Here is a 23,281-nt window from a genome sequence, read left to right as displayed (position 1 = left end):
AGTCGAAGTAGTGAGGTGAGGTGAAGCAGGCGGAGGCGGGGTCATAGTGGTACCATCCACTAGTCGAAGTAGTGAGGTGAGGTGAAGCAGGCGGAGGCGGGGTCATAGTGGTACCATCCACTAGTCGAAGTAGTGAGGTGAGGTGAAGCAGGCGGAGGCGGGGTCATAGTGGTACCATCCACTAGTCGAAGTAGTGAGGTGAGGTGAAGCAGGCGGAGGCGGGGTCATAGTGGTACCATCCAATAGTCGAAGTAGTGAGGTGAGGTGAAGCAGGCGGAGGCGGGGTCATAGTGGTACCATCCAATAGTCGAAGTAGTGAGGTGAGGTGAAGCAGGCGGAGGCGGGGTCATAGTGGTACCATCCACTAGTCGAAGTAGTGAGGTGAGGTGAAGCAGGCGGAGGCGGGGTCATAGTGGTACCATCCACTAGTCGAAGTAGTGAGGTGAGGTGAAGCAGGCGGAGGCGGGGTCATAGTGGTACCATCCACTAGTCGAAGTAGTGAGGTGAGGTGAAGCAGGCGGAGGCGGGGTCATAGTGGTACCATCCACTAGTCGAAGTAGTGAGGTGAGGTGAAGCAGGCGGAGGCGGGGTCATAGTGGTACCATCCAATAGTCGAAGTAGTGAGGTGAGGTGAAGCAGGCGGAGGCGGGGTCATAGTGGTACCATCCACTAGTCGAAGTAGTGAGGTGAGGTGAAGCAGGCGGAGGCGGGGTCATAGTGGTACCATCCACTAGTCGAAGTAGTGAGGTGAGGTGAAGCAGGCGGAGGCGGGGTCATAGTGGTACCATCCACTAGTGGTACGAAGTAGTGAGGTGAGGTGAAGCAGGCGGAGGCGGGGTCATAGTGGTACCATCCATGATAGTGTCGACAGTAGATGTCTTCGTTCAAAACTTGTCGGTTGGACAAGTTGGAGAATTCTTTGTATCAAACCATTCATCAATTCTTCACTTGCCTAACCCTTGGGCACGACCTACTTCCACACTGGACAAATGTGACACCACCTACGACTGCTGCACCTCTCCTGCCTACAGTATATAAGCTACTTCTCCGCAAATATGCTGTATTCTTGTCAAGATTGATAGACTGACCACATCGACTCAAGGCTGAGGGACTGATTGCCTCAAACTCCTCCTGTTCTTCACCATTCTCCTTTGTATGGACTGATGAAGCCTCTGTGTGGCGAAACGATTCCTCATTAAAGATACCCAAGTGTTGCACATGTGTCTAATTTATCAATAATAACAAAATAATAATAATAATAATAATAATGTTTATTTCTACCAGTACGTGATACAACTTATACAGACCATAGCTGACATCTGTGACATACTATATAGAAAGTCCCTGGTTATGTAGAGCATTTCCCACAACTTAGGTTAATTTTGTCCCCAGGATGCCACCCACACCAGCCCACTAACACTCAGGCACCTACTTACTGCTAGGTGAACAGGGGCATCAGGTGCCAAGGTTAAATTCTGCGTACAATCAAAAATTAGCAGAAATGTTGTAGATAAATAGTTCACGGAACAAATAAGTTGATAAATCAGAAACTTTTTCAATATTTAGGAATCTTTATTGTGGATACTCGACTTCCTCAGTCCTATACACACAAGAATGGTTGACGGAATTTGTGGTAACCAGTCCCTCATCCGGAGCCGGTGTGTTAGTGAGGTGGGGTGGGTGGGTTGTGAGCAGTGTTAGTGGGGTGGGTGGGTTGTGAGCAGTGTTAGTGGGGTGGGTGGGTTGTGAGCAGTGTTAGTGGGGTGGGTGGGTTGTGAGCAGTGTTAGTGGGGTAGGTGGGTTGTGAGCAGTGTTAGTGGGGTAGGTGGGTTGTGAGCAGTGTTAGTGGGGTGGGTGGGTTGTGAGCAGTGTTAGTGGGGTGAGTGGGGGTATAAGTAGTGTTAGTGGGGTGGGTGGGGTATAAGTAGTGTTAGTGGGGTGAGTGGGGTATAAGTAGTGCTAGTGGGGTGGGTGGGGTATAAGTAGTGTTAGTGGGGTGGGTGGGGTATAAGTAGTGTTAGTGGGATGGGTGGGGGATAAGAAGTGTTAGTGGGGTGAGTGGGGGTATAAGTAGTGTTAGTGGGGTGGGTGGGGTATAAGTAGTGTTAGTGGGGTGGGTGGGGTATAAGTAGTGTTAGTGGGGTGGGTGGGGTATAAGTAGTGTTAGTGGGGTGAGTGGGGTATAAGTAGTGTTAGTGGGGTGAGTGGGGTATAAGTAGTGTTAGTGGGGTGGGTGGGGTGGGTGGGGTATAAGTAGTGTTAGTGGGGTGGGTGGGGTATAAGTAGTGTTAGTGGGGTGGGTAGGGTATAAGCAGCGTTAGTGGGGTGGGTGGGGTATAAGTAGTGTTAGTGGGGTGGGTGGGGTATAAGTAGTGTTAGTGGGGTGAGTGGGGTATAAGTAGTGTTTGTGGGGTGAGTGGGGTATAAGTAGTGTTAGTGGGGTGGGTGGGGTATAAGTAGTGTTATTGGGGTGGGTGGGGTATAAGCAGTGTTAGTGGGGTGGGTGGGGTATAAGTAGTGTTAGTGGGGTGGGTGGGGTATAAGTAGTGTTAGTGGGGTGAGTAGGGTATAAGCAGCGTTAGTGGGGTGGGTGGGGTATAAGTAGTGTTAGTGGGGTGGGTGGGGTATAAGTAGTGTTAGTGGGGTGGGTAGGGTATAAGCAGCGTTAGTGGGGTGGGTGGGGTATAAGTAGTGTTAGTGGGGGGGGTGGGGTATAAGTAGTGTTAGTGGGGTGGGTGGGGTATAAGTAGTGTTAGTGGGGTGGGTAGGGTATAAGCAGCGTTAGTGGGGTGGGTGGGGTATAAGTAGTGTTAGTGGGGTGAGTGGGGTATAAGCAGGGTTAGTGGGGTGGGTGGGGTATAAGTAGTGTTAGTGGGGTGGGTGGGGTATAAGTAGTGTTAGTGGGGTGGGTAGGGTATAAGCAGCGTTAGTGGGGTGGGTGGGGTATAAGTAGTGTTAGTGGGGTGGGTGGGGTATAAGCAGCGTTAGTGGGGTGGGTGGGGTATAAGTAGTGTTAGTGGGGTGGGTGGGGTATAAGTAGTGTTAGTGGGGTGGGGGGGGTATAAGTAGTGTTAGTGGGGTGGGTAGGGTATAAGCAGCGTTAGTGGGGTGGGTGGGGTATAAGTAGTGTTAGTGGGGTGGGTAGGGTATAAGAAGTGTTAGTGGGGTGGGTAGGGTATAAGCAGCGTTAGTGGGGTGGGTGGGGTATAAGTAGTGTTAGTGGGGTGGGTGGGGTATAAGTAGTGTTAGTGGGGTGGGTAGGGTATAAGCAGCGTTAGTGGGGTGGGTGGGGTATAAGTAGTGTTAGTGGGGTGGGTGGGGTATAAGTAGTGTTAGTGGGGTGAGTGGGGTATAAGTAGTGTTAGTGGGGTGAGTGGGGTATAAGTAGTGTTAGTGGGGTGAGTGGGGTATAAGTTGTGTTAGTGGGGGGGGTGGGGTATAAGTAGTGTTAGTGGGGTGGGTGGGGTATAAGTAGTTAGTGGGGTGGGTGGGATATAAGTTGTTAGTGGGGTGGGTGGGGTATAAGTAGTGTTAGTGGGGTGAGTGGGGTAAAAGTAGTGTTAGTGGGGTGGGTGGGGTATAAGGAGTGTTATTGGGGTGGGTGGGGTATAAGCAGTGTTTGTGGGGTGGGTGGGGTATAAGTAGTGTTAGTGGGGTGGGTGGGGTATAAGTAGTGTTAGTGGGGTGGGTGGGGTATAAGTAGTGTTAGTGGGGTGGGTGGGGTATAAGTAGTGTTAGTGGGGTGGGTGGGGTATAAGTAGTGTTAGTGGGGTGGGTGGGGTATAAGAAGTGTTAGTGGAGTGGGTGGGGTGGGTGGGGTGGTTGGGGTATAAGCAGTGTTAGTGGGGTGGGTGGGGTATAAACAGTGTTAGTGGGGTGGGTGGGGTATAAGGAGTGTTAGTGGGGTGGGTGGGGTATAAGCAGTGTTAGTGGGGTGGGTGGGGTATAAACAGTGTTAGTGGGGTAGGTGGGGTATAAGCAGTGTTAGTGGGGGGGGTGGGGTATAAGCAGTGTTAGTGGGGCGGGTGGTGTATAAGCAGTGTTAGTGGGGTGGGTGGGGTATAAGAAGTGTTAGGGGGGTGGGTGGGGTATAAGCAGTGTTAGTGGGGCGGGTGGTGTATAAGCAGTGTTAGTGGGGTGGGTGGGGTATAAACAGTGTTAGTGGGGTGGGTGGGGTATAAGCAGTGTTAGTGGGGTGGGTGGGGTATAAACAGTGTTAGTGGGGTGGGTGGGGTATAAGCAGTGTTAGTGGGGTGGGTGGGGTATAAGTAGTGTTAGTGGGGTGGGTGGGGTATAAGTAGTGTTAGTGGGGTGGGTGGGGTATAAGTAGTGTTAGTGGGGTGGGTGGGGTATAAGCAGTGTTAGTGGGGTGGGTGGGGTATAAGCAGTGTTAGTGGGGTGGGTGGGGTGTAAATAACACTCCAGACAGTAAGACTGGTATGGACAGGAAGTACAACATGGCCAACACCGTCTTCAGTGTCCGGAAAAGTGGACCAAACACCCACATGTTCTGGAACACAAGTGAAGGTGGGATTAAGATAAGATAAGATAAGATTTCGTTCGGATTTTTAACCCCGGAGGGTTAGCCACCCAGGATAACCCAAGAAAGTCAGTGCGTCATCGAGGACTGTCTAACTTATTTCCATTGGGGTCCTTAATCTTGTCCCCCATGATGCGACCCACACCAGTCGACTAACACCCAGGTACCTATTTGCTGCTAGGTGAACAGGACAACAGGTGTAAGGAAACGTGTCGAAATGTTTCCACCCGCCGGGAATCAAACCCGGGCCCTCCGTGTGTGAAGCGGGAGCTTTAGCCACCAGGCCACCGGGCGATGGTGGGGTGTTAGTCATCTAGAGTAACACAAGTGATGGTGGGGTGTTAGTCACCCAGAGTAACACAAGTGATGGTGGGGTGTTAGTCACCCAGAGTAACACAAGTGATGGTGGGGTGTTAGTCACCCAGAGTAACACAAGTGAAGGTGGGGTGTTAGCCATCTAGAGTAACACAAGTGATGGTGGGGTGTTAGTCACCCAGAGTAACACAAGTGAAGGTGGGGTGTTAGCCATCTAGAGTAACACAAGTGATGGTGGGGTGTTAGCCACCTAGAGTAACACAAGTGATGGTGGGGTGTTAGTCACCCAGAGTAACACAAGTGATGGTGGGGTGTTAGTCACCCAGAGTAACACAAGTGATGGTGGGGTGTTAGTCACCCAGAGTAACACAAGTGATGGTGGGGTGTTAGTCACCCAGAGTAACACAAGTGAAGGTGGGGTGTTAGCCATCTAGAGTAACACAAGTGATGGTGGGGTGTTAGCCATCTAGAGTAACACAAGTGATGGTGGGGTGTTAGCCATCTAGAGTAACACAAGTGATGGTGGGGTGTTAGCCATCTAGAGTAACACAAGTGATGGTGGGGTGTTAGCCATCTAGAGTAACACAAGTGATGGGGTGTTAGCCACCTAGAGTAACACAAGTGATGGTGGGGTGTTAGCCATCTAGAGTAACACAAGTGAAGGTGGGGTGTTAGCCATCTAGAGTAACACAAGTGATGGTGGGGTGTTAGCCACCTAGAGTAACACAAGTGATGGTGGGGTGTTAGCCATCTAGAGTAACACAAGTGATGGTGGGGTGTTAGCCATCTAGAGTAACACAAGTGATGGTGGGGTGTTAGCCACCTAGAGTAACACAAGTGATGGTGGGGTGTTAGCCACCTAGAGTAACACAAGTGATGGTGGGGTGTTAGCCACCCAGAGTAACACAAGTGATGGTGGGGTGTTAGCCACCCAGAGTAACACAAGTGATGGTGGGGTGTTAGCCACCCAGAGTAACACAAGTGATGGTGGGGTGTTAGCCACCCAGAGTAACGCAAGTGATGGTGGGGTGTTAGCCACCCAGGGTAACGCAAGTGATGGTGGGGTGTTAGTCACCCAGAGTAACGCAAGTGATGGTGGGGTATTAGTCACCCAGAGTAACACAAGTGATGGTGGGGTGTTAGCCACCCAGAGTAACACAAGTGATGGTGGCGTGTTAGCCACCCAGAGTAACACAAGTGATGGTGGGGTGTTAGCCACCCAGAGTAACAAGTGATGGTGGGGTGTTAGCCACCCAGAGTAACGCAAGTGATGGTGGGGTGTTAGCCACCCAGGGTAACGCAAGTGATGGTGGGGTGTTAGTCACCCAGAGTAACGCAAGTGATGGTGGGGTATTAGTCACCCAGAGTAACACAAGTGATGGTGGGGTGTTAGCCACCCAGAGTAACACAAGTGATGGTGGGGTGTTAGCCACCCAGAGTAACACAAGTGATGGTGGGGTGTTAGTCACCCAGAGTAACACAAGTGATGGTGGGGTGTTAGCCACCCAGAGTAACACAAGTGATGGTGGGGTGTTAGACACCCAGTGATGGTGGGGTGTTAGTCACCCAGAGTAACACAAGTGATGGTGGGGTGTTAGCCACCCAGAGTAACACAAGTGATGGTGGGGTGTTAGCCACCCAGAGTAACACAAGTGATGGTGGGGTGTTAGCCACCCAGAGTAACACAAGTGATGGTGGGGTGTTAGCCACCTAGAGTAACACAAAGTGCGTCATCGGGGACTGTCTTCAAGCGTGGTCGTTTAAGAGGCACGTAAGTAACCTCGTCTTCTAAGAACATACCTTGTCCATAATTACTATCACATGGTATAATTTAACAATTGTGTTGCAGAGGTGTTGGCAAAGCTCACACCTCTACAACACAATTGTCATCAAAGAATTGTTAAGTTATACCATAAATTAAGGAAAGATCCTGGACTTCACCTTCCGAAACAGACAAAGCAAGTGTTTTAGTAATTATAGACAAGGTAGATTATAGTGGAAAAATTAACATGTTATTAGAAGATTGAGGAGCTTGTGTGCCTCTTAACCTTCTCCCCCAGGATGCCCCCATAATGCCCCTAGGATGCCCCCAGGATGTCACCCAGGATGTCACCCAGGATGTCACCCAGGATGCCACCCATGATGCTCCCCAGGATGCCCCTCAGGATGCCCCCTAGGATGCCACCCAGGGCAGCAGGTGTAAGGAAACATGCCCAGCTCTTCACTGGTGCTGGGTATCGATCCCGAACCCCCAGTGTGAGGTGAAGACGCTACCAGAGCCCCTCTAGTCCACATGGGTCTTTAAGGCTCCAGGTCACCTGTCAACCACCTAAAATAGTACTTAAACTAAATCCGTAGGGGGTCATACATCGCCTGGGAAGAAAGGAAGGCATTCAGACTCGAGGCAAGGAATCAGAGCGCAGGTGTAGTGTCTTGGATCAAGAGCCTCTCGCCAGCATCAAGGAGCTCTAAGTCCGTAGGGGATCATACACCTATAATGAGAGAGCCAGGTTCGATCCTAAGAAAGGAAGCTGCAACTCTTTACATCAAGAGCTGGGATCTAGCACTCTCAAGATGACTCTTAACTGACTCACGAAATCGTAATGACACGATTGCAAACAAACCATACCCCGGCCGGGATTGAACCCGCGGTCAGAGAGTCTCAAAACTCCAGCCCGTCGCGTTAGCCACTGGACCAGCTAGCCACAATAAGATTCATCCAACTAGGTATATTTCTACACCATAGAAAGGTTAGCACAGGCACCACTGTGACCACAAATGCAAGTTGACTTCAGTTAGATTTAACACTTCAGACTACAGTCTTCACAATATAATTTAATAAAACACAGTCAGGCTCTTGTTAACTTCTTGTTAGTTCTTTGAAGGTTAACAAAGTTTGAGATCAGTTTGAAATGTTGTGTTAGAAATGTTAACATGACCAGTTTACTAGATAACTATATTTTAGTTAAAGACTGAAACATAATAAAGTGTTGGTAGCCAGTTGTGTGTAGTATTGGTAGCCAGTTGTGTGTAGTGTTGGTAGCCAGTTGTGTGTAGTATTGGTAGCCAGTTGTGTGTAGTATTGGTAGCCAGTTGTGTGTAGTATTGGTAGCCAGTTGTGTGTAGTATTGGTAGCCAGTTGTGTGTAGTATTGGTAGCCAGTTGTGTGTAGTATTGGTAGCCAGTTGTGTGTAGTATTGGTAGCCAGTTGTGTGTAGTATTGGTAGCCAGTTGTGTGTAGTATTGGTAGCCAGTTGTGTGTAGTATTGGTAGCCAGTTGTGTGTAGTATTGGTAGCCAGTTGTGTGTAGTATTGGTAGCCAGTTGTGTGTAGTATTGGTAGCCAGTTGTGTGTAGTATTGGTAGCCAGTTGTGTGTAGTATTGGTAGCCAGTTGTGTGTAGTATTGGTAGCCAGTTGTGTGTAGTATTGGTAGCCAGTTGTGTGTAGTATTGGTAGCCAGTTGTGTGTAGTATTGGTAGCCAGGTGTGTGTAGTATTGGTAGCCAGCTGTGTGTAGTATTGGTAGCCAGTTGTGTGTAGTATTGGTAGCCAGTTGAGTGTAGTGTTGGTAGCCAGTTGTGTGTGGTATTGGTAGCCAGTTGTGTGTAGTATTGGTAGCCAGTTGTGTGTAGTATTGGTAGCCAGTTGTGTGTAGTATTGGTAGCCAGTTGTGTGTAGTATTGGTAGCCAGTTGTGTGTAGTATTGGTAGCCAGTTGTGTGTAGTATTGGTAGCCAGTTGTGTGTAGTATTGGTAGCCAGTTGTGTGTAGTATTGGTAGCCAGTTGTGTGTAGTATTGGTAGCCAGTTGTGTGTAGTATTGGTAGCCAGTTGTGTGTAGTATTGGTAGCCAGTTGTGTGTAGTATTGGTAGCCAGTTGTGTGTAGTATTGGTAGCCAGTTGTGTGTAGTATTGGTAGCCAGTTGTGTGTAGTATTGGTAGCCAGTTGTGTGTAGTATTGGTAGCCAGTTGTGTGTAGTATTGGTAGCCAGTTGTGTGTAGTATTGGTAGCCAGTTGTGTGTAGTATTGGTAGCCAGTTGTGTGTAGTATTGGTAGCCAGTTGTGTGTAGTATTGGTAGCCAGTTGTGTGTAGTATTGGTAGCCAGTTGTGTGTAGTATTGGTAGCCAGTTGTGTGTAGTATTGGTAGCCAGTTGTGTGTAGTATTGGTAGCCAGTTGTGTGTAGTATTGGTAGCCAGTTGTGTGTAGTATTGGTAGCCAGTTGTGTGTAGTATTGGTAGCCAGTTGTGTGTAGTATTGGTAGCCAGTTGTGTGTAGTATTGGTAGCCAGTTGTGTGTAGTATTGGTAGCCAGTTGTGTGTAGTATTGGTAGCCAGTTGTGTGTAGTATTGGTAGCCAGTTGTGTGTAGTATTGGTAGCCAGTTGTGTGTAGTATTGGTAGCCAGTTGTGCGTAGTATTGGTAGCCAGTTGTGTGTAGTATTGGTAGCCAGTTGTGTGTAGTGTTGGTAGCCAGTTGTGTGTAGTATTGGTAGCCAGTTGTGTGTAGTATTGGTAGCCAGTTGTGTGTAGTATTGGTAGCCAGTTGTGTGTAGTATTGGTAGCCAGTTGTGTGTAGTATTGGTAGCCAGTTGTGTGTAGTATTGGTAGCCAGTTGTGTGTAGTATTGGTAGCCAGTTGTGTGTAGTATTGGTAGCCAGTTGTGTGTAGTATTGGTAGCCAGTTGTGTGTAGTATTGGTAGCCAGTTGTGTGTAGTATTGGTAGCCAGTTGTGTGTAGTATTGGTAGCCAGTTGTGTGTAGTATTGGTAGCCAGTTGTGTGTAGTATTGGTAGCCAGTTGTGTGTAGTATTGGTAGCCAGTTGTGCGTAGTATTGGTAGCCAGTTGTGTGTAGTATTGGTAGCCAGTTGTGTGTAGTATTGGTAGCCAGTTGTGTGTAGTATTGGTAGCCAGTTGTGCGTAGTATTGGTAGCCAGTTGTGTGTAGTATTGGTAGCCAGTTGTGTGTAGTATTGGTAGCCAGTTGTGTGTAGTATTGGTAGCCAGTTGTGTGTAGTATTGGTAGCCAGTTGTGTGTAGTATTGGTAGCCAGTTGTGTGTAGTATTGGTAGCCAGTTGTGTGTAGTATTGGTAGCCAGTTGTGTGTAGTGTTGGTAGCCAGTTGTGTGTAGTGTTGGTAGCCAGTTGTGTGTAGTATTGGTAGCCAGTTGTGTGTAGTATTGGTAGCCAGCTGTGTGTAGTATTGGTAGCCAGATGTGTGTAGTATTGGTAGCCAGATGTGTGTAGTGTTGGTAGCCTGTTGTGTGTAGTGTTGGTAGCCAGTTGTGTGTAGTATTGGTAGCCAGTTGTGTTTAGTATTGGTAGCCAGTTGTGTGTAGTGTTGGTAGCCAGTTGTGTGTAGTATTGGTAGCCAGTTGTGTGTAGTATTGGTAGCCAGTTGTGTGTAGTGTTGGTAGCCAGTTGTGTGTAGTGTTGGTAGCCAGCTGTGTGTAGTATTGGTAGCCAGTTGTGTTTAGTGTTGGTAGCCAGTTGTGTGTAGTGTTGGTAGCCAGTTGTGTGTAGTATTGGTAGCCAGTTGTGTGTAGTATTGGTAGCCAGTTGTGTGTAGTATTGGTAGCCAGTTGTGTGTAGTATTGGTAGCCAGTTGTGTGTAGTGTTGGTAGCCAGTTGTGTGTAGTATTGGTAGCCAGTTGTGTGTAGTATTGGTAGCCAGTTGTGTGTAGTGTTGGTAGCCAGTTGTGTGTAGTATTGGTAGCCAGTTGTGTGTAGTATTGGTAGCCAGTTGTGTGTAGTGTTGGTAGCCAGTTGTGTGTAGTGTAGCCAGTTGTGGGTAGTGTTGGTAGCCAGTTGTGTGTAGTGTTGGTAGCCAGTTGTGTGTAGTGTTGGTAGCCAGTTGTGTGTAGTGTTGGTAGCCAATTGTGTTTAGTGTTGGTAGCCAGTTGTGTGTAGTGTTGGTAGCCAGTTGTGTTTAGTGTTGGTAGCCAGTTGTGTGTAGTATTGGTAGCCAGTTGTGTGTAGTATTGGTAGCCAGTTGTGTGTAGTATTGGTAGCCAGTTGTGTGTAGTGTTGGTAGCCAGTTGTGTGTAGTATTGGTAGCCAGTTGTGTGTAGTATTGGTAGCCAGTTGTGTGTAGTGTTGGTAGCCAGTTGTGTGTAGTATTGGTAGCCAGTTGTGTGTAGTATTGGTAGCCAGTTGTGTGTAGTGTTGGTAGCCAGTTGTGTGTAGTATTGGTAGCCAGTTGTGCGTAGTGTTGGTAGCAGCTTCATTCAGTGTTGGTAGCAGCTTCAATCAATGTTGGTAGCAGCTTCAATCAGTGTTGGTAGCAGCTTCAATCAATGTTGGTAGCAGCTTCAATCAATGTTGGTAGCAGCTTCAGTGTTGGTAGCAGCTTCAATCAGTGTTGGTAGCAGCTTCAATCAATGTTGGTAGCAGCTTCAATCAATGTTGGTAGCAGCTTCAATCAGTGTTGGTAGCAGCTTCAATCAATGTTGGTAGCAGCTTCATTCAGTGTTGGTAGCAGCTTCATTCAGTGTTGGTAGCAGCTTCAATCAGTGTTGGTAGCAGCTTCAATCAGTGTTGGTAGCAGCTTCAATCAGTGTTGGTAGCAGCTTCATTCAGTGTTGGTAGCAGCTTCATTCAGTGTTGGTAGCAGCTTCAATCAGTGTTGGTAGCAGCTTCATTCAGTGTTGGTAGCAGCTTCATTCAGTGTTGGTAGCAGCTTCATTCAGTGTTGGTAGCAGCTTCATTCAGTGTTGGTAGCAGCTTCAATCAGTGTTGGTAGCAGCTTCATTCAGTGTTGGTAGCAGCTTCAGTGTTGGTAGCAGCTTCATTCAGTGTTGGTAGCAGCTTCAGTGTTGGTAGCAGCTTCATTCAGTGTTGGTAGCAGCTTCAGTGTTGGTAGCAGCTTCATTCAGTGTTGGTAGCAGCTTCAATCAGTTATACCGCTTTATATCCTTGTTGGTACAGCTGCTGAGGGTTGTCCACGATGTTCTGGTACTTGACGAAGATGTTGGCGAGACAGAGACCCAGTGTAGCTGTGAGTGGGGCCAGAGTGGCGAAACACACCACCTCCAACACTCGGTACACCATCCCCAACACTGTCTTCAACACACGGTACACTGGCCCGAACACCCACACACCCTATAAAACACACACACACACACCCACACACACACCCACACACACACACACACACACACACACACACACACACACACACACACACACCCACACACACACACACACACACACACACACACACACACACACACAAGGCAGGTTAGTGAACATATACTACACAGTATACTACACAGTATACTACACAGTATACTACACAGTATACTACACAGTATACTACACAGTATACTACACATATTTATCAAACAAATGGGAAAGACATAAGTGGACATACACTGTATCAGAGAACTCAATATGTCGACATTTTGATGGTTATTTATAAGGTAACTGAATATGTTGATATTATAATATTAGACACTGATTACTTCAGTATAACTACACTGCTCACCTCGGTATAACTGAGTGAAGCAGTTATACTGATGTTACACCTTGGTGAACATGCCCAGCTGGCACACTGAACCTTGGTGAACATGCCCAGCTGGCACACTGAACCTTGGTGAACATGCCCAGCTGGCACACTGAACCTTGGTGAACAAGACCAGCTGGCACACTGAACCTTGGTGAACAAGCCCAGCTGGCACACTGAACCTTGGTGAACATGCCCAGCTGGCACACTGAACCTTGGTGAACATGCCCAGCTGGCACACTGAACCTTGGTGAACATGCCCAGCTGGCACACTGAACCTTGGTGAACAAGACCAGCTGGCACACTGAACCTTGGTGAACATGCCCAGCTGGCACACTGAACCTTGGTGAACAAGCCCAGCTGGCACACTGAACCTTGGTGAACATGCCCAGCTGGCACACTGAACCTTGGTGAACATGCCCAGCTGGCACACTGAACCTTGGTGAACATGCCCTGCTGGCACACTGAACCTTGGTGAACATGCCCAGCTGGCACACTGAACCTTGGTGAACATGCCCAGCTGGCACACTGAACCTTGGTGAACATGCCCAGCTGGCACACTGAACCTTGGTGAACATGCCCAGCTGGCACACTGAACCTTGGTGAACATGCCCAGCTGGCACACTGAACCTTGGTGAACAAGCCCAGCTGGCACACTGAACCTTGGTGAACAAGACCAGCTGGCACACTGAACCTTGGTGAACAAGCCCAGCTGGCACACTGAACCTTGGTGAACATGCCCAGCTGGCACACTGAACCTTGGTGAACATGCCCAGCTGGCACACTGAACCTTGGTGAACATGCCCAGCTGGCACACTGAACCTTGGTGAACAAGCCCAGCTGCCACACTGAACCTTGGTGAACATGCCCAGCTGGCACACTGAACCTTGGTGAACAAGCCCAGCTGGCACACTGAACCTTGGTGAACATGCCCAGCTGGCACACTGAACCTTGGTGAACATGCCCAGCTGGCACACTGAACCTTGGTGAACATGCCCAGCTGGCACACTGAACCTTGGTGAACATGCCCAGCTGGCACACTGAACCTTGGTGAACATGCCCAGCTGGCACACTGAACCTTGGTGAACATGCCCAGCTGGCACACTGAACCTTGGTGAACATGCCCAGCTGGCACACTGAACCTTGGTGAACAAGCCCAGCTGGCACACTGAACCTTGGTGAACATGCCCAGCTGGCACACTGAACCTTGGTGAACATGCCCAGCTGGCACACTGAACCTTTGTGAACATGCCCAGCTGGCACACTGAACCTTGGTGAACAAGCCCAGCTGGCACACTGAACCTTGGTGAACATGCCCAGCTGGCACACTGAACCTTGGTGAACAAGCCCAGCTGGCACACTGAACCTTGGTGAACAAGCCCAGCTGGCACACTGAACCTTGGTGAACATGCCCAGCTGGCACACTGAACCTTGGTGAACAAGCCCAGCTGGCACACTGAACCTTGGTGAACATGCCCAGCTGGCACACTGAACCTTGGTGAACATGCCCAGCTGGCACACTGAACCTTGGTGAACATGCCCAGCTGGCACACTGAACCTTGGTGAACATGCCCAGCTGGCACACTGAACCTTGGTGAACATGCCCAGCTGGCAAACTGAACCTTGGTGAACATGCCCAGCTGGCACACTGAACCTTGGTAAACATGCCCAGCTGGCACACTGAACCTTGGTGAACATGCCCAGCTGGCACACTGAACCTTGGTGAACATGCCCAGCTGGCACACTGAACCTTGGTGAACATGCCCAGCTGGCACACTGAACCTTGGTGAACATGCCCAGCTGGCACACTAAACCTTGGTGAACAAGCCCAGCTGGCACACTGAACCTTGGTGAACATGCCCAGCTGGCACACTGAACCTTGGTGAACATGCCCAGCTGGCACACTGAACCTTGGTGAACATGCCCAGCTGGCACACTGAACCTTGGTGAACATGCCCAGCTGGCACACTGAACCTTGGTGAACATGCCCAGCTGGCACACTGAACCTTGGTGAACATGCCCAGCTGGCACACTGAACCTTGGTGAACATGCCCAGCTGGCACACTGAACCTTGGTGAACATGCCCTGCTGGCACACTGAACCTTGGTGAACATGCCCAGCTGGCACACTGAACCTTGGTGAACAAGCCCAGCTGGCACACTGAACCTTGGTGAACATGCCCAGCTGGCACACTGAACCTTGGTGAACATGCCCAGCTGGCACACTGAACCTTGGTGAACATGCCCAGCTGGCACACTGAACCTTGGTGAACAAGCCCAGCTGGCACACTGAACCTTGGTGAACATGCCCAGCTGGCACACTGAACCTTGGTGAACAAGCCCAGCTGGCACACTGAACCTTGGTGAACAAGCCCAGCTGGCACATTAGTCTTGAAAAGATGCAGCAAAAATATTATAAATTAACGTAGAGAATACTTACAAAGAATGTCAGAAGACCAAAGATGAGACCGTAGATCAGCGCCAACAGTGGTGACAGGATGAAACTAGTGAGTATATACACTGCCTCCAGCATACACCTACACAAACAGTGTAACAAGTTACATACACTGCCTCCGGCATACAAGTACACAGTAACAGTCATATACACTGCCTCCAGCATACACCTACACAAACAGTGTAACAAGTTACATACACTGCCTCCGGCATACAAGTACACAGTAACAAGTCACATACACTGCCTCCAGCATACACCTACACAGTGTAGCAGTCACATGCACTGCCTCCAGCATACACCTACACAGTGTAGCAGTCACATACACTGCCTCCAGCATACACCTACACAGTGTAACAGTCACATACACTGCCTCCAGCATACACCTACACAGTGTAGCAGTCACATACACTGCCTCCAGCATACACCTACACAAACAGTGTAACAAGTTACATACACTGCCTCCGGCATACAAGTACACAGTAACAGTCACATACACTGCCTCCAGCATACATATACACAGTGTAGCAGTCACATACACTGCCTCCAGCATACATATACACAGTGTAGCAGTCACATACACTGCCTCCAGCATACACCTACACAGTGTAACAGTCACATACACTGCCTCCAGCATACACCTACACAGTGTAGCAGTCACATACACTGCCTCCAGCATACACCTACACAGTGTAACAGTCACATACACTGCCTCCAGCATACACCTACAGTGTAGCAGTCACATACACTGCCTCCAGCATACACCTACACAGTGTAACAGTCACATACACTGCCTCCAGCATACACCTACACAGTGTAGCAGTCACATACACTGCCTCCAGCATACATATACACAGTGTAACAGTCACACTGCTTCAAGTAGTGTGTTTGCCATCTACCAGTAGTATGGCAGTCACCTACCACAGGTAACGCAAGGCTTCCTACACTACTCTTCTCACACCAACAACAGATGTTTCGTCAGGTGTTGACACCAGCTGTCCTCACATGTATTAACACAATGTTTACAAATTAACTTTAATACGCAGACAAAAAAAAATATGTTAATATAACAGAGATGAGGAAATCCAGATTGTTTTACGTGAACACCACTCAGACGTGAACAACACTCAGACGTGAACAACACTCAGACGTGAACAACACCACTCAGACGTGAACAACAACACTCAGACGTGAACACCACTCAGACGTGAACAACAACAACCAGACGTGAACAACAACACTCAGACGTGAACAACAACACTCAGACGTGAACAACACTCAGACGTGAACAACAACACTCAGACGTGAACAACACTCAGACGTGAACAACAACACTCAGACATGAACAACAACACTCAGACGTGAACAACACTCAGACGTGAACAACAACACTCAGACATGAACAACAACACTCAGACATGAACAACAACACTCAGACGTGAACAACAACACTCAGACGTGAACAACACTCAGACGTGAACAACAACACTCAGACATGAACAACAACACTCAGACGTGAACAACAACACTCAGACGTGAACAACACTCAGACGTGAACAACACTCAGACGTGAACAACACTCAGACGTGAACAACACCACTCAGACGTGAACAACAACACTCAGACGTGAACAACAACACTCAGACGTGAACAACAACACTCAGACGTGAACAACACTCAGACGTGAACAACACTCAGACGTGAACACCACTCAGACGTGAACACCACTCAGACGTGAACAACAACACCCAGACGTGAACAACAACACTCAGACGTGAACAACAACACTCAGACGTGAACACCACTCAGACGTGAACAACAACACTCAGACGTGAACAACACTCAGACGTGAACAACAACACTCAGACGTGAACAACAACACTCAGACGTGAACAACACTCAGACGTGAACAACAACACTCAGACGTGAACAACAACACTCAGACGTGAACAACACTCAGACGTGAACAACAACACTCAGACGTGAACAACACCACTCAGACGTGAACAACAACACTCAGACGTGAACAACAACACTCAGACGTGAACAACAACACTCAGACGTGAACACCACTTAGACGTGAACAACAACACTCAGACGTGAACAACAACACTCAGACGTGAACAACAACACTCAGACGTGAACAACAACACTCAGACGTGAACAACACTCAGACGTGAACAACACTCAGACGTGAACAACAACACTCAGACGAGAACAACACCACTCAGACGTGAACAACAACACTCAGACGTGAACAACAACACTCAGACGAGAACAACAACACTCAGACGTGAACAACAACACTCAGACGTGAACAACAACACTCAGACGTGAACAACAACACTCAGACGTGAACAACACTCAGACGTGAACAACAACACTCAGACGTGAACAACAACACTCAGACGTGAACAACAACACTCAGACGTGAACAACAACACTCAGACGAGAACAACAACACTCAGACGTGAACAACAACACTCAGACGTGAACAACAACACTCAGACGTGAACAACACTCAGACGTGAACAACAACACTCAGACGTGAACAACAACACTCAGACGTGAACAACAACACTCAGACGTGAACAACAACACTCAGACGTGAACACCACTCAGACGTGAACAACAACACTCAGACGTGAACACCACTCAGACGTGAACAACAACACTCAGACGTGAACAACAACACTCAGACGAGAACATCACTCAGACGTGAACAGCACTCAGACGTGAACAACGCCACTCAGACGTGAACACCACTCAGACGTGAACACCACTCAGACGTGAACAACAACACTCAGACGTGAACAACAACACTCAGACGTGAACAACACTCAGACGTGAACAACACTCAGACGTGAACAACACTCAGACGTGAACAACACTCAGACGTGAACAACACTCAGACGTGAATAACACCACTCAGACGTGAACAACACTCAGACGTGAACACCAATCAGACGTGAATAACATCACTCAGACGTGAACAACACTCAGACGTGAACACCACTCAGACGTGAACAACAACACTCAGACGTGAACAACACCACTCAGACGTGAACAAAGCCACTCAGACGTGAACAACACCACTCAGACGTGAACAACACCACTCAGACGTGAACAACACCACTCAGACTTGAACACCACCACTCAGACGTGAACAACACCACTCAAACGTGACCACTCAGACGTGAACAACACCACTCAGACGTGAACATCACTCAGACGTGAACAACAACACTCAGACGTGAACAACACTCAGACGTGAACAACAACACTCAGACGTGAACAACACCACTCAGACGTGAACAACAACACTTAGACGTGAACAACAACACTCAGACGTGAACAACAACACTCAGACGTGAACAACAACACTCAGACGTGAACAACAACACTACGACGTGAACAACAACACTCAGACATGAACAACAACACTCAGACGTGAACAACAACACTCAGACGTGAACAATACCACTCAGACGTGAACAACAACACTCAGACGTGAATAACAACACTCAGACGTGAACAACACCACTCAGACGTGAACAACAACACTCAGACGTGAACAACAACTCAGACGTGAACAACAACACTCAGACGTGAACAACAACACTCAGACGTGAACAACACCACTCAGACGTGAACAACACCACTCAGACGTGAACAACAACACTCAGACGTGAATAACAACACTCAGACGTGAACACCACTCAGACGTGAACAACAACACTCAGACGTGAACAACACCACTTAGACGTGAACAACAACACTCAGACGTGAACAACAACACTCAGACGTGAATAACAACACTCAGACGTGAACAACACCACTCAGACGTGAACAGCAACACTCAGACGTGAACAACAACACTCAGACGTGAACAACACCACTCAGACGTGAACAACAACACTCAGACGTGAACACCACTCAGACGTGAACAACAACACTCAGACGTGAACAACACCACTCAGACGTGAACAACAACACTCAGACGTGAACACCACTCAGACGTGAACAACAACACTCAGACGTGAACAACACCACTCAGACGTGAACAACAACACTCAGACGTGAACAACACCACTCAGACGTGAACAACAACACTCAGACGTGAACAACAACACTCAGACGTGAACAACAACACTCAGACGTGAACAACAACACTCAGACGTGAACAACAACACTCAGACGTGAACACCAACACTCAGACGTGAACACCAACACTCAGACGTGAACACCAACACTCAGACGTGAACAACAACACTCAGACGTGAACAACAACACTCAGACGTGAACAACAACACTCAGACGTGAACAACAACACTCAGACGTGAACAACAACACTCAGACGTGAACAACAACACTCAGACGTGAACAACAACACTCAGACGTGAACACCAACACTCAGACGTGAACAACAACACTCAGACGTGAACATCAACACTCAGACGTGAACACCAACACTCAGACGTGAACAACAACGCTCAGACGTGAACATCAACGCTCAGACGTGAACACCAACGCTCAGACGTGAACACCAACGCTCAGACGTGAACAACAAGACTCAGACGTGAACAACAACACTCAGACGTGAACAACAACACTCAGACGTGAACAACAACACTCAGACGTGAACAACAACACTCAGACGTGAACAACAACACTCAGACGTGAACAACAACACTCAGACGTGAACAACAACACTCAGACGTGAACAACAACACTCAGACGTGAACACCAACACTCAGACGTGAACACCAACACTCAGACGTGAACAACAACACTCAGACGTGAACAACAACACTCAGACGTGAACACCAACACTCAGACGTGAACAACAACACTCAGACGTGAACAACAACACTCAGACGTGAACACCAACACTCAGACGTGAACAACAACACTCAAACGTGAACACCAACACTCAGACGTGAACACCAACACTCAGACGTGAACAACAACACTCAGACGTGAACAACAACACTCAGACGTGGATGATAGAGACGGGTGGACCAACAAATTATCATTATAGTGACATATTTGTTGGTTGTATAGCAAGACAGTTCTGGTACTCACGTGTACAAGCACGCCAGGTATAGCAAGACAGTTCTGGTACTCACGTGTACAAGCACGCCAGGTATAGCAAGACAGTTCTGGTACTCACGTGTACAAGCACGCCAGGTATAGCAAGACAGTTCTGGTACTCACGTGTACAAGCACGCCAGGTATAGCAAGACAGTTCTGGTACTCACGTGTACAAGCACGCCAGGTATAGCAAGACAGTTCTGGTACTCACGTGTACAAGCACGCCAGGTATAGCAAGACAGTTCTGGTACTCACGTGTACAAGCACGCCAGGTATATCAAGACAGTTCTGGTACTCACGTGTACAAGCACGCCAGGTATAGCAAGACAGTTCTGGTACTCACGTGTACAAGCACGCCAGGTATAGCAAGACAGTTCTGGTACTCACGTGTACAAGCACGCCAGGTATAGCAAGACAGTTCTGGTACTCACGTGTACAAGCACGCCAGGTATAGCAAGACAGTTCTGGTACTCACGTGTACAAGCACGCCAGGTATAGCAAGACAGTTCTGGTACTCACGTGTACAAGCACGCCAGGTATAGCAAGGCAGTTCTGGTACTCACGTGTACACGCACGCCAGGTATAGCAAGACAGTTCTGGTACTCACGTGTACAAGCACGCCAGGTATAGCAAGACAGTTCTGGTACTCACGTGTACAAGCACGCCAGGTATAGCAAGACAGTTCTGGAACTCACGTGTACAAGCACGCCAGGTATAGCAAGACAGTTCTGGTACTCACGTGTACAAGCACGCCAGGTATAGCAAGACAGTTCTGGTACTCACGTGTACAAGCACGCCAGGTATAGACGAAAAAATTTGGGTACATATATGATCTCTGGTATGACGATGACGTCACTGTAGCTCACCTGTAAGGTACAGTAACCAGGTGATTGAAGATACAATGCTGGAGGGAGGAGGAAGCAAGGGGGACAATAGGGAGGAAGTAGAAGGTAGAAAGGAGAGGGAGGTAGCAAGTAGAAGGTAGAAAGGAGAGGGAGGTAGCAAGTAGAAGGTAGAAAGGAGAGGGAGGTAGCAAGTAGAAGGTAGAAAGGAGAGGGAGGTAGCAAGTAGAAGGTAGAAAGGAGAGGGAGGTAGCAAGTAGAAGGTAGAAAGGAGAGGGAGGTAGCAAGTAGAAGGTAGAAAGGAGAGGGACGTAGCAAGGAGATGGAGACATTCAACACTTTATATAAACATTTACATTCATTCACTTAACACACACACACACACACACACACACACAAAACACACACAAAACACACACAAAACACACACACACACACACACACACACACACACACACACACACACACACACACACACACACACACATGGAGAGCCAGGATGTTGGACGTGGTGCTGGAAAACCTCATGCACCAACATGTTAAGGACACTACCAGAGTGAGAGGGGAGGATGAACCAGCAAGATTGGACCTTGTGTTCACCCTGGGCAGCTCAGACATTGAGGACATCAAGTATGAGAGTCCCCTAGGAGCTAGCGACCACGTGGTTCTGTGCTTTGAATACATAGTAGAGCTGCAAGTGGAGAGAATAACAGGAGTAGAATGGGAAAAGCCTGACTATAAAAGAGGGGACTACATAGGGTTGAAGAACTTCCTGCGGGAGGTCCAGTGGGACAGAGAACTGGCAGGAAAGCCAGTAAATGAAATGATGGAATATGTAGCAACAAAATGCAAGGAGGCAGTGGATAGGTTCATTCCCAAGGGCAACAGTAACAACGGGAAGACCAGAACAAGCCCCTGGTTTACCCGACGGTGTAAGGAGGCAAAAACAAAGTGCAATAGAGAATGGAAAAAGTACAGAAGGCAGAGAACACACGAAAATAGGGAGATCAGTCGCAGAGCCAGGAATGAGTACGCACAGGTAAGGAGGGAGGCCCAGCGACAGTATGAAAATGACATAGCATCGAGAATCAAGACTGACCCGAAACTGTTGTATAGCCACATCAGGAGGAAGACAACAGTCAAAGACCAGGTGATCAGATTAAGGACAGAAGGTGGAGAACTCACAAGAAATGATCAGGAGGTATGTGAGGAGCTGAACAGGAGATTTAAGGAAGTTTTTACAGTAGAGACAGGAAGGGCTGTGGGAAGACAGCACAGAAGGGAACATCAAGAGGGAATATACCAACAAGTGCTGGATGACATACGAACAACTGAGGAGGAGGAGGTGAAGAAGCTCTTAAGTGACCTTGACACCTCAAAGGCGATGGGACCGGACAAGATCTCCCCATGCGTCCTTAGAGAAGGAGCAGAGATGCTGTGTGTGCCTCTAACCACAATCTTCAACACATCCCTTGAAACTGGGCAACTACCTGAGAAATGGAAGACAGCTAATGTAGTCCCCATATTTAAGAAAGGAAACAGAAACGAGGCACTAAACTACAGACCTGTGTCTCTGACATGTATTGTGTGCAAAGTCATGGAGAAGATTATCAGGAGGAGAGTGGTCGAACACCTGGAAAGGAACAAGATTATAAATGAAAACCAGCATGGGTTCATGGAAGGCAAATCTTGTATCACAAACCTCCTGGAGTTTTATGACAAGGTAACAGAAGTAAGACACGAGAGAGAGGGTTGGGTAAATTGCGTTTTCCTAGACTGCAGGAAGGCCTTTGACACAGTTCCCCACAAGAGATTAGTGCAGAAGCTGGAGGATCAGGCACACGTAAAAGGAAGGGCACTGCAATGGATAAGGGAATACCTGACAGGGAGGCAGCAACGAGTCATGGTACGTGAAGAGGTATCACAGTGGGCGCCTGTTACGAGCGGGGTCCCACAGGGGTCAGTTCTAGGACCAGTGCTATTTTTGATATATGTGAACGACATGATGGAAGGAATAGACTCTGAAGTGTCCCTGTTCGCAGATGACGTGAAGTTGATGAGAAGAATTAAATCGGACGAGGATGAGGCAGGACTGCAAAGAGACCTGGAGAGGCTGGACATGTGGTCCAGTAACTGGCTTCTCGAATTCAATCCAGCCAAATGCAAAGTCATGAAGATTGGGGAGGGGCAAAGAAGACCGCAGACAGAGTATAGGCTAGGTGGACAAAGACTACAGACCTCACTCAGGGAGAAAGACCTTGGGGTGAACATAACACCGAGCACATCACCGGAGGCACACATCAACCAAATAACCGCTGCAGCATACGGGCGCCTGGCAAACCTGAGAATAGCGTTCCGATACCTTAATAAGGAATCGTTCAAGACACTGTACACTGTGTATGTTAGGCCCATACTGGAGTATGCAGCACCAGTCTGGAACCCACACCTGGTCAAGCACGTCAAGAAGTTAGAGAAAGTACAAAGGTTTGCAACAAGGCTAGTCCCAGAGCTCAAGGGAATGTCGTACGAGGAAAGGTTAA

General features: G+C 48.4%; 1 protein-coding gene across 1 annotated transcript in view; it reads right to left on the bottom strand.

The window, feature by feature from the left end:
• Window positions 1-11,705: 11,705 nt before the first annotated feature.
• Window positions 11,706-23,281, bottom strand: part of LOC128697975 (nuclear pore complex protein DDB_G0274915-like) — a 21,430-nt gene continuing 9,854 nt past the window's right edge. The window contains exons 2-4 of the mRNA XM_070097451.1: window positions 20,683-20,765; window positions 14,794-14,890; window positions 11,706-11,951 (exon numbers count right to left, since the gene is read on the bottom strand). Of these exons, the coding sequence (XP_069953552.1) occupies window positions 11,748-11,951; window positions 14,794-14,890; window positions 20,683-20,765 (384 nt within the window). The 3' untranslated portion in view covers window positions 11,706-11,747. The remainder of the gene's footprint in view (window positions 11,952-14,793; window positions 14,891-20,682; window positions 20,766-23,281) is intronic.

The sequence above is a fragment of the Cherax quadricarinatus genome, chromosome 58 (genome assembly GCF_038502225.1).
Source record: "Cherax quadricarinatus isolate ZL_2023a chromosome 58, ASM3850222v1, whole genome shotgun sequence".
Classification (NCBI taxonomy): domain Eukaryota; kingdom Metazoa; phylum Arthropoda; class Malacostraca; order Decapoda; family Parastacidae; genus Cherax; species Cherax quadricarinatus.
This window is presented reverse-complemented; position numbering and strand designations above follow the sequence as displayed.